The following is a 23,980-nucleotide window of genomic DNA, read 5'->3' as shown; positions in this document are numbered from 1 at the left end:
ACTCCTTACCCCCATCCCACACCCACACACACAAGTGGTGAGAGTATATATGATACCACTACCTGAGGTAGAGGCCAACAGAGCAAATGAGAAAAGCCTTCTTGAAGTGAACTTCTCCTACTAGGGTAGCCTCTAGCCCTAGTTCCCTCCCCACCACCTCATCCTGCTAGATCACAGGGCCAGTAATAAAAATTTACATAATCTAGTGTTCAGTATAAGCTTTGGGAGAGGGTGACAACCAGGTCAACAGTGAAAGCATATAAAAATTGCCCCATTCTTATTGGAGGGAGAGAGAGAGCAGGTCAGGATATACTGTTCTTGATTCAATGATGAGTAAATACATAAACTGTGAATTAATAATAGATGAAGAGAACCCAAAACAAAAACAGAGTCTGTAAAAAGAGCTTGCAAGATAACAGGAGGAAATTACATCATGTAAGAGATGGAAGAACAGTTAAAAGTAATAAAAAGAAGAGTAAATACAGTTATAAACAAAAATTAATGAACTAGAAAGCAAAAAATAATAGAATTAATCAATTAAAGACCTGGATATTTTCAGGAGAAAACAAAACAGATAAAAATTTGGCAAGAGTAATTAAGGAATTCTCTGTTCCTTGAATGTTTGAAAGAAACTTACCTGCTAAGCTGTCTGAGCCAGGCCTAAGACAACATCAGGTTTTTCCTATGGCTATTGATATATTGCTATTTTCTATGCCATGGGCTTTAGTATTTATCTCCCTATAAAATCATCCATATCATTAAAATTCTAAAATTTATTATGGCAGACTTTGTAATTATCTCAAATACCCACCATCATATAGCAGTGAAATAATAAATCACCATTTCCTAACCTGGTGTTCTGAGGAACACTGATAGGCCAAATGTTATCAGGTCTGTTTAAAAGAAAACACAGTGGTTTTTTATTCAATTTGAGAAGTGCCGTTAGACAAAGTTAGTTTTTACTCTTTAACCTAAAGAATATATTCCTTTAAAAAATAATACTAGTCAGTATTTACTGCACAATGACTCTCGAAGAGGGGCTATGGTACACAACATTCTGCAAACTTATTTGACCAGCTCCCAGAGGAAAGTTTTTTCAAAAATGCAATTTAGAATTGCTGCAGCAAACATAGTCTGGTTAAAATAAGAAACAAGACAAGAATACCACTGCCACTTTTATTATTTAGCACTGTTCTGGAAGCGTTTAACCCATGCAGTCAGAAACTATGTTATAAATTTTGAAAAGAAGGAGAACATATTATAACTTATCATTGATATTATTGCTTACCAGGAAAAACTCAAAGGATCAACTGAATATCTCAGAAATTAATGATTTCAGTAAATTGCCAATTTAAAATTAATCTATGAAAGCACATTTTTCCCCTATATAGCAAAAGTGACCACATACGTAACACAGTGAATTAAGAGCTCCCAATCGCAGTATTGTTTCCTGTATGTCTGTATTCCCTAGGAATACATTTATCACAAATTATACAGGACTTAAATAAACAAAACTCTCTTGAAGGATGTAAAACCTTTTCAAAAATGAGGCAACATATCATGTTTCTGGAAAGCATTGCATTCGTAGTTTTCACCATCATATTAATTGAAGACAATCCCAACCAAATTCCCAATTTATTTTGCAGGGGAAACCTATTAACTGTAAAGTTCATCTGGTAAAATAAACATGTCAGAATTATCAGAAAATTGTGAAAAACAAAAATAAAAATGATCAATAGGAGGATCTGCCCTAACAGATATGAAATCATATTTCTAACTCAATAACTATAGGCTGGTGTACTGGGGCTACAATGTTCAGTGGTACTCAAGAGAATTCAAACACAGAAGAAAGTGTATATGTGTATGACATTTCAAATGGGGGTGGTGGACAATGAGACAAAAACCGGCTAACAACCGGTTAACCCTTTGGGAAAAAAAAAAGTTAGAATACCTAAATCCATACATCAAAATAATTCCAGATAGGGCAAAAAAACCTTTTTTTTTAACAAAACCATTAAAATAAGAGAGATATAGGATAAAATTTATATAAAACTTGGGGTGGGGCAATCCTTCTAAACATGATCCTACGGCCAGAAGGAAAAAAGGAAAAGATTTATCCATTTTTAATTTTTTTATTTTTTGTCATTTTAATGCATTTTTCCCTGTGCACAAGAGAAATAACTGATAGAGTCAAAACATACAGTTTCCTTTATACGCAGCAGTTAAAAGTAATGCAAACATCACATAACACTTTCAGTGAAAGTTACATTTCCAATTACAAATCAAAATGTGTATTAGGGTCTTTTTATGGGAGAAGCTCAGCAGAAGTCTTAGGTAAAAAGCACTTTCCTGGCATTACTACACTGATCCTTCGGGCTGCACAAAGATTAAGGTCATATACATTCAATCTGCAAATGTTGACGCAATGTCACACTTTAAGTTTTCTGTACAATTAAATGTATATTTAGAAATAATCAGGATAAACATTTCTACTATATTTTAACTGAACTTGCCTAGCCAACATTTTCACTGAGAAGTTTATCAAAGATGCTGTAAGATTCTACAAAATTGTGAGACATACCTAGCTCCAGAAATATTTCTTATATTTTTTCTGAATTTGGTTACACATATTCTGCTCAGAGATTCTGTTGTAATATTTCTAGATGTACAGTTCCAATTGTGCTTACTGTACTGTGTACAAATAGCAAAAAAGATCAAAGAATGGTATAAATCTTACAGCATTTTGCTAGCAAAAATACATGCCAAAGTCACGATAAGCAATATTGTACCACAAATTAGAGAGCTTCAAATAATTTGCTTTTGCTTTTAATTATTTTCATTCTACATTAAATTACTATCATAGGCTAATGTTTAAAATGCAAAGAAACTGGACATCTGTAGGACAAAACTTGTTCACCCAACTGTGAAGGTTGATACCTGTTTCCAAAAATCACAATAAATGCAGAATAAAGAGAAGTGTTTGCATGCAACACCTTTGAGTGAAACAGCATTGATTCCCACCATCAAAACAGAGAAGGAATGAAAAAGGAAGGAGGGAAGGAAGGAAGGAAACAAAGAGGGAGGGAAGGAGGGAGGGAGGGAAGGAAGGAAGGAAACAAAGAAGGAAGGAGGGAGGGAAAGAAACAAAGAGGGAGGGAGAGAGAGAGGGAGGGATGGATTCCATCTTAAAATGCATATTAGATTCATAACTAGACAGATGTAAAAGAATCAAAATGAAAGTAAAGCACAATTTTTTTGTGTGTTTAAAGATTTAAGAGCCATTATCAAAAATAAGATACATTTTTTCAAGGTACAGAAATGTGATTAAGATGGCTGGGAGCCCAGCAGCCTCTCAATGGCTGCATTGATGTCGCCTCCTGTTGCTATTAGAGCCTGCAAGTTTGCTTCACGGTTTAAGAACCCCATTGCGTTGAGCTGTTCCAGTTGTTGCTGAAATCTGACTTCTGGATTCGGCAGCTGTGGAGGATTTACTCCAGCCAGAGCCTGCACCATTTGCTGAATGAACTGCTGGTTGGGTCCAGATTCTGATGTTGGGCTTGTGGTCTCACGGGGTGCAGAACTAGATATGGTGGGCCCAGGGGGGCCGCTGGAGCCAGTGGAGCCAGGGGGACCTGCAGGGCCAGTGGGTCCTATGGGCCCAATAGGGCCTATGGGGGTAAACGGGACTATGGGGCCTATGGGGCCTATGGGTGTGACTGGGCCTACAGGGCCTATAGCAGTTCCCAGAACCCCCACCCCCACACCTGGAGTGAAGCTTGGAATGAGGCCAGGCGCTTCAGTGGCTAAAGTTTGTAGCCCCTGCTGGATCTGCATTAAAGCCTGCATTGCTCTTGGGTTTGACATAGCTGAGAGTGTGTCTGGATTCTGCATCTGCTGCAGGAAAGCCGGGAGCTGTGGACGCATCTGCTCCTGCAGCTGAGGATTTGCAGTGAACACTGGGCTACTCAGCATCATCTGTGCAGCCAAATCTGGATTCTGGCTCAGCGACTGCATCATGCTTCTCATGTAGGGCGCAGACAGCATATTCTGGATCAGCTGGGGGTTTTCAGTTATCTGTTGCAGCAAGCTCTGCATTCCTGGGGTACTGAAGATGCTGGCGACATAATTGGCTGCAGCCACGGTGTTCCCGGTAGCACCGGTGGAGCTACTGCCAGACCCACTGCCACTGCCACTGCTCATCGTTGTGCTGGTGGTTGCAGAACTCTGGGTAGCCGGTGGTGGCGCCCATGGATTGGGTAGTGGATCTCGATTTTCTGTGCGAGAAGGCTGCGTGCCTTCTCCAGAGGAAGAACTGCTCCCCACCGAGGCAAACGGATTACCCCCAAACTGCTCTTGTGCGGCATTCAGCATGGGTTCTTGAATGTCAGTGTACATGCGCCGTAAGGCATTGTAGCCACCTGGGATGCTTTCGAGATTGCTGAGAGCCAGGTCCTGATTTCTCATCATCTCTTGCATCATGGCTGGATTCCTGGCGATTTCCAGGGTCTGCCTCATTATATCTGGGTTGTTGAGCAGGTGACTGATTTCTGGGTTTCTCTGAATCAATTGTTGCATCTGTGGATTGGCCATAATGAGCTGCCTCATTAGATCGGGATTCGAAAGCATGCTCTGAACAAAGGGATTTTCCATGATTTGTATCATCATCTCAGGGCTGGACAGAAGCTGCTGCTGCATCTGGTTCTGGAGCTCAGAGAAGTTGGTGGAGCTCAAGCCCAGGCTGCTAAGGCCTGCAAGTCCTCCCAAGCTCCCCAAACCAAACGGGTTGCTATTTGTGGAAATAGGTGTAGAGTTATTCCTGGGAGTCGACGCGGAGGTAGTATTAGTTCCCGCGGCATTACTAGGCTGTGTGGACTGGGCCTGAGGTCGGTTCTGGCTTTTGATGACAAGGTGAACAGTCAGTCCATCATGGATGCCGTGCTGGATCAAGGTATCTTGATCTTTTAAGATTTTTCCGGCAAAAATCAGCACTAGCTGATCGGTTTGGGATTTGAAGCGTTTCGAAATCGCTTCCTTAAACTGTTGAACTGAGCTATTCTCGGGCACCGCGAACTCCTCTTTCTCTTTGGGGGTCTTCACAGTGACTTTGATGATTTTGGGCTCGGCCGGAGCAGAAGCAGGGCCTTGGGCTGCAGCAGGGCCACGGGAGGGGCGCGGGGGACCGCTGCTCTCGCCGTTCTCAGCCATGGCGGCCGCGGTGACGCAGGCAGACAGGGAAGGCGCGGGCGGGCAAGAGAGAGAGCGAGGGAAGGAGGAAGGAAGCAGGCGCCGCCACAGCAGGCTGGGCAGGGCCGGGCGGGGAGCGCGGAGCACGGTACCTCTGTGATGAAGACTGCGGTTCCCTGGTCCTCCAGTGGAGAGAGGGATCTGTGTAGGCCGCCGGCCGAGGTCCCCTCGCTCGCGTCTCTGGGCCTCCGCCGCCGGCTTGTGATCCCACCGCGCGCACTCCCAGCAACTCCTGCAGCCGCTCCGCCGGCTCCTCCCCGCCCCTTCCCCTCCCCCAGTTTCGCGCTCACCTCCCCGCCCCCCTCTGCTGACGCGGTGCCAGGCCCGGAATGATAGATTCGACTCAGTCAAAATTAAAAACTTGTGTACTGAAAAAAGAGAGAGAGAGAGAAACGAAGAGAGGAAGAAGCAAAGAGAGAAGAAAAGAGAAAAGAGAGAGAAGGAGGGAGGGATAGAGGAAAGGGAGCCAGCTTCTGTAAAGGACATTAAAAGACCAAGGGAGAATATACATATATTTTCAGTCCATAAGGCAGTGAAAGGATGAAAGCCTGGATCGAACCAACCCTATGTAAAAGATGAAAAATAAAGAATTCTGACAAAGCAAAAAGGAAAAGATTAACATTCCCGATGCAGGACGGGGAGAAGACTGGGAGGAGCGTGCATGTTACAAAAGAAGTGCAAATGGCCACTGGGCATATAAAAGGATGATTAAGCTCACTAGTAATCAAAGAAATTCAAATTAAAACAATGAGATTTTACTTCTGCCTTATCATATTGGCAAGAATATGGCAAAGATGAAAAATAATGGTAAACATTATCTTCAACAGAGAGCAGAAAAAATGTACTCTCATGCCAATTGAAGTGCAAGTTGTTATAAGGCAATTTGAAGATATATACCAACATTTTAAATATTTCCACTTTTGTTTAGAAATGCCTCATTTAGAGACCTCGTCTATGAAAATAGTTGGATAAGGATGCAAAAATATATATATAATGTATATACACTGCAACAATTAAAAACATTATTTTAAAAGATAATCAATTTCTGTTTACACAGAATTAGTGAAATATGATGTTAACATACAATAAGATAATATGCAGTATGATTAAAAATGGGAGGTTAATTTATATGATATCAAGTTCCTTTAAAGGTATACATCACATAAACAGTAGTTATAGGGAAATCACAGAATACTTTCACTTTCAGCTTTATATATTTCTGTATAGTTATAAATTATACAAGCCTGTATGTTTCAATACCAAAAAATACAACAAATATATTTTTATTTTGAAACTATTTTTTAAACAGTTTGTATATATAAACTGTCTTTGAGTGCATGTGTAAAAAGAAATCTGGAATGCTATACACCAGTATGTTAATGGTGGTTATCACTTATTGCTGAAATTATGAATAACTAGTCCTTTCTTATTTTTAATAAAATTTTAAATTTTCTGATGGCTTTTATAAGTATGCACTGCATTTATAACTTTTAAAAGATCACAAGGTATTTTGGGGGGAGGTTCTAGGTAGAAATTGACAGGCACACAATAGTAGTGGCAGACATTAACATATTTACCTAATTTAGTTACAGATTAAGTAGGAGAAATAAAGATGTAGCATGTGAATAATAGAACAAATAATTTCAAATTTATGTATAAATTTCTAACTCTGGTTTATACCATACAGAAAATACTTTTTCTCCTTAGTATCCAGCCAGCATTTAACAGCATTTGCAAGTCCTTAGGCCATAAGTACATTAATAAGTCTCAAGATAAGAAAAAAAATACTGGTATGTGATGTCTATCAATAGAGGAATGGATTAATATAGTATGATTAATATGATTAATAGAATACAGAAGATAAAGGAATGAACTAGATCTAAATATATTATGTATAGATCCCAAAAATCTAATTAATTAGCACAACACCCTGGTGTTTATAGATGCATTCATATGTATGTGAAGCTATTGGAAATATACTAGAACGATTCATGCTAAACTTGCACCCATGAGTAAGAGAATATGGAATAGGACATATGATAGTGATTAAAAGGAAATTGGATTAAATCTGTAAAAATGTATTTCATCTTTAAAACGTCAGCAAGTATAGCAAAATAGCAATAGTTAATTCTAGGTAGTAGAGATATGTGTATTTGTTATAATACTGTTGTATATTTTTTATTTTTCTTAAAAAATTAAGAAAATATCACATCATCTTCTTTGATCTTAATAGAACAAAACTAGATATTAATAATGAAAGTGTAAACGAAAAACTCAACCACTTGAAAATTAAAACAGAATTAAATAGTTTTGGGACAAAGTGTAAATCAAAGTTCTTATTAGAGTGAATTTAGAAAAATAATGATAATGAGAACATATACATCAAAAATTATGACGAGATTTCCCTACATGTGGTTTGAGGATCTTGTTATAAATACAGATTTCTAGGGCCCACTCCAAACCTACCAAAATAAGCGGTGCTCAGGAATCTACATTCTTATCAAGCTCCAGTTTAATGATACTTGATTTACCAAATACTATGTGAATGAACTCAGAGTCAAATTTATACACTCAAAGACCTTAAATACCAAATAACAAAAAGTGAAAATAAATGAATTAGGCATTCAAATAAAGAAGACAACAGAAAAGAAGGAAGCCGGGTGCAGCCTACAAAATAATAAAAGCAAAAATTAGTGAATCAACAGAGAGAAAAAATAAAATTTGTTACATAAATCTAAGTTATTTGAAGAAGCAAGTCAAATAGATGTCCCATTATTAGTTTGGTGATTCTCTTACAACCCTCACCAAAGAACACAGCACAGGGGCAAAAGCACACTCACCCTCTTCTAGAAGTCTCCCAAAAGCATATTTCTTTTTTTCCTACTTTACATTCTTTATTAGAGAGCAGAATTAAGAATAAATAGCAATCATCCTGGAGTCCCTCCGTAGAAGGGTAATTTCTGAGAAACTGAAAGACTTTGTCAAAGAGGGTCTCCGTATGGGGGAGACCAAAGTTTGGGCTCAGTAGACAATATTAGAGATTTAGTGTTATTTTGGCCATTGTTGTTTTCTCCCTCACACCCAGATTTATTGAGATATAATTGACATACAACATTGTGTAAGTTTAAGGTGTACAACTCATTGATTTGACACACATATTCTGAAAAATGATTACCATGGGGGCATTAACTAATAACTGCGTCATTCACATAATTACCTTTTCTTTTTTGTAGTGAGAACATTTAAGATCTACTCTCTTAGCAAGTTTCAAGTATATAATACAGTATTATTAACTATAATCACCATGCTGTACATTAGATACCCGGAACTTATTCATCTTGTTAACTAGAAGTTTGTACCCTTTGACCAACATCTCCCTATCAAGACTTAATCTCCTTAAGGATAGAATGTTAAGGGGATATTGTAGGCATTAAAAATGCTCTGAGATGAAACAATTATATAAACATACAAATAATTACATAAAGCAGAGGTTAAGATTCCAGGACTGCTCTATGAAGTCTATTTAATTTACAACATGGTTAAAAGCTGAAGTTAGCTACATTATAGTCAAATGAGGGTGTGTCACCATTGAAAACGTTGTATGTAAAGACTGATTCCAAGATGCAAATCAGAATACCAACAGAAATACACCTGGTAGCAGTGGGAGGGGACACTTCCTCCACATGTATTTACAGGTGGATTCCCAAGACTCCTGTGTCAGTGGAGAAAATCAGAAAAAAGAAAGAAGATACTTGGGAATCTCCAATGGCAACAGAGAAATAAAAGGAGTTAAACTGTACTTGAATTGTAAAACAAATCTCTTTCCAAGGTGACTGCTTTCATTGGCAAATCTCTGTATTAGATAAGTAAGACAACTGGTTTTTACTTTTATATGTCCTGAAATCCTCAGATTGGCATCTACAGATGGCATCTGTTGGTGAATTGTGATGTTGTAGTCCAAACCATCAGACATTGAAAATACCTAAGTACAAATCAAAGGAGAATGCAATGTTTACAGGAAAAGTCTTGTGGTCTGTAGATGGTGGAGGGTAAAACAAAGATACTAAAGTTAGGAAAATTCAGATTTTTGCAAAGGTAATATCCATTGTTAATGGTAAAAATCAGTTGTGACAGTAGATACAGAAGTGATAGCAGTATTATCTAAGGCAAATCTTCAAACTTGCGTTTGTCTACACAAATTCTTTTCAAACAGTAGGATGATAAAAATAGTTTAAAGGGACTCAATTTCTAGATAGCTGATATCCATATATCTTCTTTCTTAAAATTGATCTGCCAGAAAATATCCCTAAGGTCAAGGCATCCCCTTTTGCAATTGACCTTTTCCCACTTTACAAAATAAAGGCATACTTCTGTCACACATTCAAGATTTTTCTACGTTTCATTGCCTCTGGGTGTAAAAACCTTGAGTCAAAAAAGGAACAATTTGAAATATATATTGGTGTCCATGTTGAGAAACTGAATGAGTCTAATGACTAGGTAATAAATCATTTTGCAAGTCTGTGATTTCCAATTCTTTGCCTTGGACAAAATTGAAGGAGGACATAATTGAATTTTCAGATGATAGATCATTAAAATAATTTTTGAAGATGGATCATTATGTGATTTTTGGCATATTATTTGCAAGGAACTCAAAGATAAAAGGAAATTACTATAACAAAGTCCTTCCATTCCTATCTGCTCGTTTACTTATTATATATTTTAGTGCTCATATTTATAAAAACACATAGAAGGAAAAGACTTGCTAGCAATGAGTAATATTCTTGTTTGGATAAATAAACTAATCAGAAAGCCCTCAAATGAATTTCCAATTAAATTTTACCTCTTTATATTTAATATTTATCAAAGTTGGTGATATATTTATATTATTTTGATCAATTGTGTACTAACAGTAATTGTAATGATAAGTTAATACAGAAAAATTTCTTAACCCTTAAAATTAATTTTAGTTTATATAATTTTTATTGTAGGAAAGTATAATAGGGTGATCAATGAAAGTCTTTTTAATATTAAAAAATATAAAATTAGGAGAAAAATTCTGTGGTGATAATAAATGGAAATATACATCAAAGGAAAAAGAGAAATTATAAATTATCCAATTATTAAAGAAGAGTCTGTTAATGTATTTTAAAAACAAATGATGGTGGATCTCAAATTGCTATAGTATGTAGATTCTGTTGGATATATTTAAGAGAGTGATATACAGTTTATTTCAAAATGTCAATATTCATAATACTTCAGAAATTACATTTATGCAATTATTTAAATATATGATGACAAACTTGAGATGTCAGCTTAAATATGTGTCATGGGGTATGCAGTGGCTCAAAATTCTGTTATGGAAGTACATAAGCAAAAATGTTTGAAGATCGCTGATTTAACAGCTGCCTTGCTGGCTTTGGTCATCTGCTTTGCAAGTCCAAAGACTCACTCTTGTCAGCGTCCAGAATGGTTAAGGCCCTTATAGACTGACTCAAGAAAGTGAAAAAGCAGATGAGATTGTGATAGACACCAGAACATCAATTTATTAATTTTCAGTGAGAAATAGCACTTTCACATCTACTGGAAATACTCAAGTCTATGCATTAAGCACATTTTCCCTTTACAAAGCTAAATGGAAAGCCAAATAAAAATTAGAACAAGAAAATGAGGGATCTTTGATTGCCCTTTGAGTGTAAATTGTAGGCCAGCACATCATTGATCAGAGAAGACACAGGCAAAATCATCTGAAAGATGTGTGACGGGGTGTAGTAAGATGGTTGTTAGGTAAACTGAGATTCATAAAATCATAAACCAAAAGTTTATTGGCATTAAATCCATGCTAGTGCTGTATATCCATCTCCCAACAGAGATAGTCTTGCTCATGGGATTAGAAATACTAGAGGTTTAACGGCTTAAGACACCTTTATCCATTGGATACTGCCAATGTTTACATCAGTGACCCTCCTTTCCTGTGCTTTTGTGGCTGACCAAATTCTTCAGCCCCTTCAGATTCCCTCATTCTTTCTTAAGATTCTAATACAGCCAATCAGGTCTTAGTATACTTCTGCTTTAGGGGGCTGAGAGTCATTATTTCTCCTCAGTTGATTTTGCATCTCTTTTCTCTGATTAATGATGTGTGGATTCTACAATTTAATTCTCAAAAGGTAATCAAATAGCCCTCCTTTTGTAGTTCTTTAAGTAGAGCGCAGTGGAAACGAACCTCATTGTAGTCTTTAGTACTGACAATGCTGCTCAGAAAGAGCAACATCAATGAAATAAGTAAGTACAGTTTTTTTCCAATTAAAATTAATAAATTAGTAACACATTATTGTAGAAGTTTATAGGATTGTGTTGCCAGTTGGAATACATAGTCACACACATAGACTTGCCACATGTAGGCAAGAACTTAATGTATGGTGTAACAACAGTCAAAATATACAGGAGTAATCAAAGAGAGAAAATCTGGTAACACAGAAGTTGAGAAAAAAATGGAAAAGGGGATAAATCTGGCTGGTTGGGGAAAAACTATGAAGGATCAAAAAGGGAAGATTGGGAAAGCAAGCTTCCATGAGGAAGTGCGGCCAGGGAACATTACCCAAGGAGAGAACTATATTGAAAGATGATGACATAGGCAGAAATGGATGGGGAGTGAAAACCAAGAGTCATGAAATGGAAAATGAGACAAAGAATGTTTGAATGGTAGTCTCATTCTAAATGGGTTTCTAAATGAGACTCAAATCCTCTTTAGAAGAGAAATAGTACAGAGCCTGAGAAGAGACATAAACAGAATGAAGACTCTGTATTGCAAGATACATTTAGGATTCTGAGAGAAGAGAAAATGGGTTTTGTTCTGATACAGAAAACTAGGTTTAATAGAAATAGGTTACAAAATTTTGCACCAGGTCCTGGGTGGGGGGAACTGCCAACCAGTCATTAGGCAAAAAGAACAACTCAATTTTTGTTTGTTGGATTTTTAAAGATTTTTATTGCTTTTGTTCAACAGATAAAAAATAGGAATGGAAAACAGAACTGAATGATTTTTGATGTGTATAGGAGAGGGCAAAATCCATTTTCTGAATAATATGCCCCATAAAATGAAGCAGCCATGGGAGGAGAAAAGCTAATTCAGATATTAAGTTACTCGTCTGAACACAAGGAAAATCTAGTTATTTCTGAGAAAAAACTTCAGTTATGTCTTAGAGCAAAGTGATGAGCCCAAGAAATGAAAGGACGCCCTTGGTGATGTGGACAAGCATGATATCAGCAGTAGGTCAAAGAGTACTTTAGTAAAAATTCTCCCCAGGGCCAGAAATTTGTGGGTATGAGTACATTCTGTGGAAGAATCCCCTTTACAATTTCCTCTAGAAATTAGGTTAAGAAACAAGTGGGCAGAGGACATTGCTTCTAAAACTTTAGAATTTTCCTGTAGCTGTGCTTCCAGGATTTTGGAAACATTGTACATCACTTCCTAGAAGACATTTATGACTTTCTGTCCATGCAAGAACTTGAAGATCTGTCTGGTGGGAGCAATTGTTTTAATGCAAATAGGAGAGTAATGAGAATAATTATGATGCTTTGGTGATCATTAGCTAAGGGATGGCATTTAATTCATTGCATCCTCATAACTAGGTACTCATTATTCCCATTTGATAAATGAAAAAAATGAAGTGCAGAGCTGTTAAGTCACTTGCCCAAGGTCACACATCTAATCAGCAGCAGAGTTAGGATTCAAACCTAGTCAGTCTGGCTCAGATTGGGGCTCTGTGGGTCCGTGTTTGAATGACATGAGTAGGGGTATATTTATTTGTGGCTGTTGATTAGAACTTCCAGTATGCAGTAGTCAAATAATAGGACCATTGACCTGAAGTAGATGTAAATTCATGCCCAGTAATATAGTTAAATTGAAAGGAATAATTTTAAGCTAAACTTATTGAAGTATAAGATACATACAGAAAAAGTACAAATCATGGTTACACAGGTAATACTCAGATCAAGAAACAGGGTATTACCAAGCCCCTCAATAGTCACCCTCATGTTTCTTTCCAGTCGCAACTCTCTCCAAAGATAAACGCTATTTTGACTTCTAACACAATAGATTAGTTGTACCTCTTTGGCTCAACATTATATTTGTAAGTTTCATCCCTGTTGTTTTATATAGCAGTAGTTCATGATTTTTCATTGATAGAAAGCAATACTTTAAAAAAGCACACAGGTCACAAAAAAAACAAGCTCATAGTTACAGAGAACAGACGGGTGGTTGCCAGAAGGGATGGGGGTGGGAGGTGGGCGAAATGGGTGAAGGAGGTCAAAAGGTACAAAATTCTACTTATTAAAAACATAAGTCATGAGGATGTAATATACAGCATGGTGACTATAGTTAATAATATTGTATTTCATATTTGAAAGTTGCTAAGAGAGTAAATCCTAAAAGTCTTCATCACAAGAAAAAAATTTATAACTATGTATGGTGATGGGTGCTAACTAGATTTATTGTGGTGAACATTTTGCAGTGCATACAAATACTGAATCATTATCTTGTATACCTGAAACTAATATAATGTTATATGTCAATTATACCTCAATAAATAAATAATAAAATAATAAAATAAATAAAATCTCACAGGTAACTTCTCTCTGCTGAACTAAATGTGTCCACCAAAATAGCATGACAATTTAGGTATAGTCAGTCAATTAGTAGTGGAACATAGTAGTAAAATACAGGTTTTGAAGTCAGTCAAATTCCAGCCAGCTTGCAATTTAAACGTAGTTTCTTCATAAACTGGCTCTGTAGTCTTGGACTATTCACTTAATTTCTCTGTGCTTCAGTTTCTTCAAATGAAAAATGAGGATATTATCTATGTGAGAGAATTGTGTGAAGATAAAATGAGATGCTAAAGATAAAATGAGATGTAAAGTGCCTAGTACAAGGCCTAGCCCATTGTAGATGATCACTAAATTAGTAGTAGTCATTGTAACTATTATAGCTAAGGCCCAAATGCTCAATCCATCATCAAGGCTGATTTGTTTTATAGTAAAAGTAATCTCTTTTCAAAAATATACATTTAGCTATTAATATGTTACATTTGGATGGTGGAATCTCTAAACCTTATATGTTCTATGTGGCAAGAATTCTCTCATTTCTCTGAGGTGCTCACAACTCCCTGGGGATCCATGAACATAATCTCAGGTGGTGGCAAGTTCTCTATAATAATTTCATCTTTGTGTCTTTTCATTCTGATAATAACATAATAAAATCTCATTCTGGATCATCTTATTGACCCTCATAACTAAGTACTGCCATTAATTTTGGAATCTGTGTTACACATATTGTTTTAATTATATATTTCACTGTTTTATTTATAGTGGAATAAGAAGAGAATGCAGTGAAATTGATATGTAAATAATGTATTCTCAAAGGCTAAATGGCATCATGGTAGGCTACACAAGTAATGGTTCTGTAGTAGCTGGAATAGAAAAATGTAGTGGGACAATTGAATCTCACAGTGCATGGTGGTACAGGCATGAACATTTAAAATAATGTGTACCACAGCAGTAACTAACATATTCATGTTGCAAATGGGAAATTATTTGTGACAAAAAATTATGTTGTTATTTTGAATTTTATTAGTTGAGGAGGTTTTATTTAATTTATAAATATGTTTTGGCCTATAGTTTTATTTATTTATTTATTTATTTTAATTTTTTGTTTATTGCAGTAACATTGGTTTATAACATTGTAAAAATTTCAGGTGTACATCATTGTACTTCTATTTCTGCATAGATTACATCATGTTCACCACCAAAATACTAATTACAACCCATAACCACACACAGGTACCGAATTATCCCTTTCACCCTCCTCCCTCCCCCCTTCTCCTCTGGTAACCACCAATCCAATCTCTGTCCCTATGTGTTTGTTTATTGTTGTTATTATCTACTACTTAATGAAGGAAATCATACGGTATTTGACCTTCTCCCTCTGACTTATTTCACTTTGCATTATACCCTCAATGTCCATCCATGTTGTCACAAATGGCTGGATTTCATCGTTTCTTATGGCTGAGTAGTATTCCATTGTGTATATATACCACAGCTTCTTTATCCATTCGTCCCTTGATGGGTACTTAGGTTGCTTCCAATTCTTGGCTATTGTGAATAACGCTGCAATGAACACAGGGGTGCATGTACCTTTACAAATTGGTGTTTTCAAGTTTTTTGGATAAATACTCAACAGTGGGCTAGCTGGATCATATGGTAGTTCTATCCTTGATTTTTTGAGGAATCTCCATACTGTTTTCCATAGTGACTGCACCAGTTTGCACTCCCACAAGCAGTGTATGAGAGTTCCCTTCTCTCCACATCCTCTCCAACAAATATTGTTTCCTGTCTTGTTAATTATAGCCATTCTGACGGGCGTGAGGTGATATCTCATTGTAGTTTTGATTTGCATTTCCCTGATAGTTAGTGATTTTGAACATCTTTTCATGTGTCTGTTGGCCATCTGTATATCTTCTTTGGAGAAATGTCTGTTCAGGTCTTTTGCCCATTTTTTAATTGGGTTGGTAGTTTTTTTGTTGGTGAGATGCATGAGTTCTTTATATATTTTGGAGATTAAGCCGTTATCAGAAGTATGGTTTGCAAATATCTTCTCCCAAATGTTAGGTTGTCTTTTTGTTTTGTTGATGGTTTCCTGTGCTGTGCAGAAGCTTTTTAGTTTGATGTAGTCCCATTTGTTTATTTTTTCTATTGTTTCTCTTGCCCTGTCAGACGTGGTGTTTGAAAAGATGTTGCTAAGACCGATGTTGAAGAGCGTACTGCCTATGTTTTCTTCTAGAAGTTTCACAGTTTCAGGTCTTACATTCAAGTCTTTAATCCATTTGGAGTTAATTTTTGTGTATGGTGTAAAGTAAGGGTCTACTTTCATTTTTTTGCATATGGCTATCCAGTTTTCCCAACACCATTTGTTGAAGAGACTTTCTTTTCTCCATTGTATGTTCTTGGCTCCTTTGTCAAAGATTAGCTGTCCATAGATGTGTGGGTTTATTTCTGGGCTTTCGATTCTATTTCATTGATCTGTGTGTCTGTTTTTGTGCCAGTACCATGCTGTTTTGGTGGCCTATAGTTTTAGAAGGACTGCAAGCATAATGAGTTCGTGTATATTTTTATGTTTGTACATATTTAAATACCATCATAATAAAAATAATTTAAGTTAACTGTAGGGTTCCAACATTTTTTTCCATTAAAGGAGAGTCCACACATTATTTAAGTTTGAGAAACACTGCCCTAGGAAGTCTGCATATCACATGGAAGTGTTTGAAAAAAGAGATGTAGGCATAATCTAGGTAGTTCTTTGAGTTTGCAATGGTAACTGTGGTGCTGAGTTAATTAAAAAAACACATAAGTGTGCGCAATGGAAAAGTCTAGACATGTGAACAGGATGCTTCAAACATTTCTGCCTTGTGGACAAATCTAATGATATGTTTAACTGTAAATATGTGCTTAAATGCAGTCTGAGAGTCCATAACTTTTCCTGCCAATCTCTTTCTTTCATTCCACAAATATTTATTGAGTTCACTACTATGTGGTAGACAATGGCTAATCATGAGACTACAGTGGTAAATAAAGCACATATCCTGCTTTCATGGAATACACATTAAACAAACAATTACACAAATAAATATACAACTACAAAGTACAATAAGGATATCAAGGGAAAGAACAGGCTGTGAAAGAGAATCACGGGGCATATCTATTTTACAATAAGTGGTTATAAAAGTTGTCTCTAAGGTTTAATATTTAAGGTGAGGTATGACTGATGAGTAAGAGATAGCCAGGTAAAAAAACAGGAGGAAGAACATTCCAGAAGGAACATATATTTCATGAAAAGGTCCCAAAGCACGTAAGAACTGGTGTATTTCATAATGGCAAGGAGCACCAGAAGGGGAGTGGTGTGTAAAATGTATATAGTCACTTTGGGGGGTGGTAAAATATAAGGTCAGAGAGGTGGGTGGAAGTGAGATTATGCAGGCCTTAAAGGCCAGGCTAATAAGTTTGGATGTTTTTCTAAAGGAGAATCAGAAGCTATTGATGGATTTTAAGTATAGGGATGATATGATCCAATTTGCAGTTTTAAAGGATCAGTCTGGCTGCTGTTGGGAAAATAGATTAAAGTGGAATAAGAAAAGAAATAGTTGGAAAGTTTTAATATTACTCCAGATCAGAAATAACTGTGGCTTGGGCTAGGAGAGTAAAAGTGGGTGCAAAAATTAGTGGACAAATTTGAGAGGTATCCTAGAGGTATAACTGATAAGACATATCTAAACATGTAGAAATAATCAGACTAATCCAAATTGAAGATTATTTTGCAAAACAACAGCTTAGGCCCTTTAAAAATATTAATGCTATGAAAGAAAATAGAAGTCAAGTGGTATTGTTCTATATTAAAGGAGACTAAAGAAGCACCACAAAAAAATACAGTGCCTGAGCCTGGATCAGGAAAAAAAAAAAAGCTAGAAGATATATCCTGGGAATAATTGGGGGAATTCAAATATGAACTGTATGTTAGATAATATTGTATCAGTGTAAAATTTCTTGTATGTATAATGGCATTATGATTCTGTAGGAGAATACCCTTGTTCTTAGGAGATACGTGCTAAAGTACTTATAGGTGAAGTTTCATGATGTCTACAACCAACTTTTAAATGGTTCACAGAAGGGGAGAAGTGAGGGTGAGGAAGAAAGGTAAAGCAAATTGTTAACAATTAATGAAATCTAAATGAAGAGTGTGTAAGTATTTTATTATTCTTTTGATGTTCTTGTGGGCTTGAAATTTCAAACTAAAAAGCTGGTGGAAATTCATAGGAGTTGCTGACAGATTGGATATGGAGGCAAGGGAAAAGGACAAAAAGTCAAGGATAACTCCTAAGCCACTGGATGTATAATAGTGTGATTCACAGAGATGAGGAAGATAATGTCGGTGGCGGATGAAAATGAAGACAGTGTGAGAATGAAGAGTTCTGTGTGCTCATGCTGAGCGTGAAATACTTAGACATTCAAGTCCTACAGGCCGCTAGATACACAATCTGGAGCTCAAGGAGGAAGGGAGGGCTGGGCATATATATTTGGGCATCATTAGGATGTAGATGATATTTAAAAGCCATGGAACTGAATAGGATCGCCTAGAGACAGAGTTGAAGGAAGGGAAGGGAAAGAAAAAGAGTAATGAGGAGAGAAGAGAAGACAAACCCCAGGACTGAGTCCTGGGACACTATAAGAGTTCTGGAAGAGGAGAAGCAGTTAGCAGAGACCGAGGAGTGGCCAAGGTGGCAGAAAGAAAAACAGTAGTGTGGTATCACAGGAACCAAGAAAGTAGAGAGATTGAGAAGGAGAAAGTGGGGGCACTGTAACAAATGCTTCTAAGCATTTTAAAAGAAGAAAGAAATTCATCAATGTGTTTGGCAACACTGAGGTCATCAGTGACCTTGCTAAGAGTAGTTTGAGTGGAGTAATTGGAAGAAAGCTAGATTGGAGTGGACTGAAGAGTGAGGATGGTATTGAAATGGAAAAAGAAGTGGAAATAACTCTTTAATATTTAAAGAAATAGAGAGGAAGCTAAAGTAGTTGGTGGAGTTAAAGGAAAATGACTTTTGGGTAAGATAGGAAATGTTAGATCATATTTGTAGGCTCATAGTCATGATACAGGAGAGAGGAACAGAATGGTGATTTAGGAAAGAGGGAGATTAATTAAAGGAGTGAACTCGTTGAGAACATGAGAGAGTATAAGATTCAGAATTGAAGTGTGGGTCTGATCTTTGATAGGAGCAGAAACAGGAGATGGGTACTAGCAGATTTAGAGATTCAATTTTGGGGGGGAAGATAAGGAAGTTCTGATGCTTTTTATTTTCTCAATGAAATATGAGGTAGAATTAGCTGAGAATGAGTGCGAAGGAGGATGGGATATTTGAGAAGAGTGGGTAAGCTGAAGTCCTAGGAAACATAATAGGATTCCAGGCAGTGTTGAATACCAGTGTGAGGTTTGTGGTCATGAATTTTAAGTGCACCCAGGAATTTTAGCTCTGTGATTTTTCTTTTTTACAAGTCAGAAACTAAACCCACTTGGTCATGGCATGTTCTTCTTTTAATGTACATTTGTATTTTCTTTCTTTGAATTTTATTTATCTTTTTTGGCATTGATAGATTTATAAGGTTTTATCTTATTATGAAGCATAAATATTTAAATTTTATTGTTAATCATCAAATGTAATATCCAAATTATTTCCAGGTTATCTCTAAATGTGTTTTCAAATGTAATGTTGGATATACAAGACACACCTTTCTGCATCTTACCTTGATTTGGAAGAACTAGGTGCTTGAAAAATTTTATCTCAAAACTTAAAACTCACATTTCTTTGATCTAATACCAGTAATATTTTTCAATCAGTACTATATACCATTGTTAGTTTATGCTTCCCACATGATAGTGAAGAGTAGAGAATAGAAGACTTTCTTGAGATAAGTTGATAAGCCATTAAAGATTCACAGAAAGGAAGAAGACAGTTAAAGACAAAGGGGACTTGACAAGCCTCCTGAGTGCAGCAGTCCTGCCCATGTGTGCACAACCCATCCAGCAGCTGCAGCCAGCCCACACAAATGCAGACCAGTATGACTGCGACAACTACCAACAGATGGGGTGGGATTGGAAAACACAGCCCCTGCCCCTCCCCCGGCAGTGGCAGGTGGAATCTGTGACCTGATACTACCACAAATGCGCTGGCAGAGGATCAATTCGTCAAACACCATGAAGAACCACAGTAACAGTGCAGAACAGAATGAAAATGACAAGTCTCCAGAAACCAATCCTGAAGTCACAGAAGATCACAATCTAAATGACAGAGAATTCAAAATAATTGTCATAAACAAACTCAAGTTACAAATAAACACAGAATGACAGTTCAATGAGGTCAAAATAAGATTAATGAACAGAAATAATTCTTCACCAAAGAGATTGAAGCCTTTAAAAAAAACTATACAGAAATTTTGGATATAAAGAACAAAATTAATAGGATAAAAAATAATGTAGAAACCATAAAAAATAGAGCAGACCTTATGGAGGACAAAATTAGTGAATTAGAAGATAGAAATTTGAAATGCTTCAGGTGGAGGAGGAAAGAGAACTAAGATTTTTTTAAAAATGAAGAAATTCTTCAAGAAATATCTTACTCAATTAGGAAAAGTAACGTAAAGATTATAGGTATTCCAGAGGGACAAGTGAGGGAGAAAGGAGCAGAGAGCTTGTTCAAAGAAATAATAGCTGAGAACTTCCCAAACCTGGGGAAGGAACTGGACTCACAAGTACATGAAGCCAATAGAAGTCCTAATTACATCAATGCAAAAAGACTTTCTCCAAGGCATATAATGTTAAAACTGTCAAAAGTCAATGACAAAGAAAAAATATTAAGGGCAGCAAGGCAGAAGAAAATAACCTGTTAAGGAGCCCCTATCTGGCTTTCAGTGGATTTCTCAGCAGAAACATTACAGGCTAAGAGAGAACAGAATGATATATTCAAAATACTGAAAGACAAAACTTTCAGCCAAGAATACTCTGTCCAGCAAAATTATCCTTCAGATATGATGGAAAAATAAAAGCTTTCCCAGATAAACAAAAGCTGAGGGAATAAATCACCACTAGACCTTCTTGAAAGAAATGATGAAGGAATCCATCCTACCTGAAACAAAAAGGCAAATATTTATAAAGATTTGAGCAAGGAGATAAATAGACAGACAAAATCAGAAAATTGCAGCGTTCTCTCAGAATAGGTTAGCAAAACACTTAATTATAACATAAAAGATAAAAGGGAGGAGAGCATCAAAAATAACTATAAACACTTCAGTTTACTCAAACTCACAACACAAAAAAGAACAATTTGTGGCAACACTAACTCAGAAGGGGAAGAGGAAAGGGATGGAACTTGCTTAGGCTAATGGAGAAAAGAGGCTATCAGAAAATGGACTATCTCACTATTAGATCTTTTATACAAATCTCATGGTAACCACTAAACAAAAAAGTCAGAGCAGAGCCACAAATGATAAATAAAGAGGAAAGTGAGAAAAACATCAGAGAAAATCACCAAACTGAAATGGCAGTCAGAAATACAAGGGAAAAGAAACAGTGTAAATATAGAAGAAGGAGAAAATAAAAGATAAAATTGTAGTATTAGGCCTTCAAATATCAATAACCACTATAAATGTAAATGGATTGGATTCTCCAGTTGAAAGACACAGAGAGACTGGGTGGATTAAAAACAAGACCAAACAATATGCTGCCTGCAGGAAACATATATCAGCTCTAAAGATAAACATAGGCTCCCAGTGAAGGGATGGAAGATGATACTCCAAGCAAATGGCCAGCAAAAGAAAGCAGTTGTTGCCATACTTATTTCAGATAAAGCAGACTTCAAGATAAAAAAGACAATGAGAGACAATGAGGAGCAGTATATAATGATAAAAGGGACATTCCACCAAGAGGACATAACACTTATGAATATATATGCACCTAACACAGAAGCACCAAAGTATACAAAACAACCATTAACAGACCTAAATGGAGAAACTGACAGCAACACAATAATAGTAGGTGACCTCAACACCTACTATTTACATCAATGGATAGCTCATTCAGACAGAAAGTCAACAAGGAAACAGTGGTCTTAATGGAAACACTAGACTAGATGGACTTAATAGATATAGAACATTCCATCCAAAAACAGCAGAATAAACATTATTCTCAAGTGTGCTTCGAACATTCTCAAATGGTTGTTTCCATCCTTTCAAGGGTAGGGTCAGCTGGTATGAACAGAGGTCTGATATTATATCCTCCCCTGGTGGAAGCAGGCAGTGCTTTGATTCCCTGGCTAGAGTGGTGTCAGCGTGGTTCAGTGGTAAATTGTTCCTCCACTTCCACTGGGCATCAGTGAGACTGAGAAAGTTGGTCTGAGTCAGCGCTAGTCAGCATTCCACTTTCCCTCCTCCACTGGTGTTGGCAGGGCCTATTAGAGAGGTGAACTTCCACACCCACTCAGCAGCTATAAGAATGAACTAGGTAGTGTGGTGCAGGGATAGTCAGAACTTGCACTCCCAACCCCAACACCACCTTCAGTGGGGCCAGGTGGAGATCCGAAACTTCACTGTCATCTGGTATCAATGAAGAAGGCTGTGGGGCTAGTAGTACTTCACTTCTTCCTCACCTCTGTGTCAGTGAGCTGAGTGGGAAACTGAGAATCCACTCCCACCTGGCTTCAAAGTGGTAAAACCAGGCAGAATGAGATGCCAGAAGGTGGGATTAGTTGGCACTCCACTTTTCCTCATCCTCCCCACCCTCAGTTTTAGGAAGGCCAGAGGCGACGTGAACTCCCACTCTCACTCTGCAGCAAGAAGGTAATGTATGTCATCCTTGTGCTTCCATCATGTGTAATGTAAGCAAGGTCCAGTAGGCAGCTGAGCTTACACATCCACATGGCGGTAACAAAGTGTTGTGAAGTGGTGACTCATTTTCATTAGAAGAGTGTTAGAGAGACTAAGGACAAAGCTAAACTTCTACCCCTTTTTTAGCAATGAGGCAGTGTGAGGCAGTGCTCCATTTTTACTGGAGTGGAATCAGTGGTCCCCAGAGGACAGATGAACATACACATTCACCTCGCCTTCATGCTATGCCTAAACAAGGGCACTACCGACAAAAAAACAAACAGACAAACAAAAAGAACAAAAATGAAGACATTTAAAAAGAATCCAGAGTCTCATAATGTCCAGGATACAATAGAAAATATTTTGTCATACCAAGAACCAGAAAAATTACAACTTGAATGAGAAAAGACAACCAACAAGTGCCAACAATGAGATGAATCAGATGTTGGAATTATCTGAAAAGAGTATTAAAGTAGTCATCACAAAAATATTTCAACAATCAATTATGAATTCTCCAGAAACAAACTAAAAATAGAAGAGCTCAGCAAAGATATATGTTATAAAAAAGAACAAATGGAAATTATAAAACAGAAAAATAAAGTAACTAAAACAAAAAACTCACTGGATGGGCTCAATAGTACAGTGGAGATGACAGAGGATATACAATGAACCTAAGAACACATCAATAGAATTTTCCCATTCTAAACAGCAGAGAGAAAACAGACTGAAAAGAACAGAGACTCAAAGACATGTGGGATAATAACAAAAGAGTTAATATTCATATCATCTGAGTCCCAAAAGGAAAAGAAAGAGGAAGTAGGACTGAAAAAGTATTCCAGGAATAATGGCTGCAAACTTCCCATATTTGACAAGAGATATAAATCTAAGGATTTAAGAAGCTGAACAAAACCAACATAGGATAAACCCAAATAAATCTATGCCAAGACACATGAAGTCAAATTTTGAAATCTAAAGACAATGAAAAATACCCTTTAAAATAGCCAGGGAGAAACCTATAAAGGAACATCAATTTGAATGACAGTGGATTTCGTATCTGAAACAATGGAGGATAGACAGCAGTGACACATTTTCCAGTGCTGAAAGAAAAGAACTGTCAGTCATGAATTCTATATCTAATAAAACTATCCTTCAGAAATAAAGGGCAAATAAAATATTCTCAGATGAAGGAAAATAATGGAATTTGTCTAGCACACTTACCTAGACAGAAAGTTAATAGTAGAAAAAGGTTGATGCCTGCAGAAAGGAAAGATGAATA

The 23,980-nt window shown here is 36.8% G+C and overlaps 1 protein-coding gene across 1 annotated transcript; it reads right to left on the bottom strand.

Annotated features, from left to right (window-relative positions):
* Positions 1–2,008: 2,008 nt before the first annotated feature.
* UBQLN2 (ubiquilin 2) lies at positions 2,009–5,479 on the bottom strand. The gene has a single exon (XM_058535983.1). The coding sequence runs from the start codon at positions 5,203–5,205 to the stop codon at positions 3,325–3,327; it is 1,881 nt and encodes a 626-aa protein (XP_058391966.1). The 5' UTR covers positions 5,206–5,479; the 3' UTR covers positions 2,009–3,324.
* Positions 5,480–23,980: the final 18,501 nt, after the last annotated feature.

The sequence above is a fragment of the Diceros bicornis genome, chromosome X (assembly GCF_020826845.1).
Source record: "Diceros bicornis minor isolate mBicDic1 chromosome X, mDicBic1.mat.cur, whole genome shotgun sequence".
In the NCBI taxonomy this organism is placed as follows: domain Eukaryota; kingdom Metazoa; phylum Chordata; class Mammalia; order Perissodactyla; family Rhinocerotidae; genus Diceros; species Diceros bicornis.
This window is presented reverse-complemented; position numbering and strand designations above follow the sequence as displayed.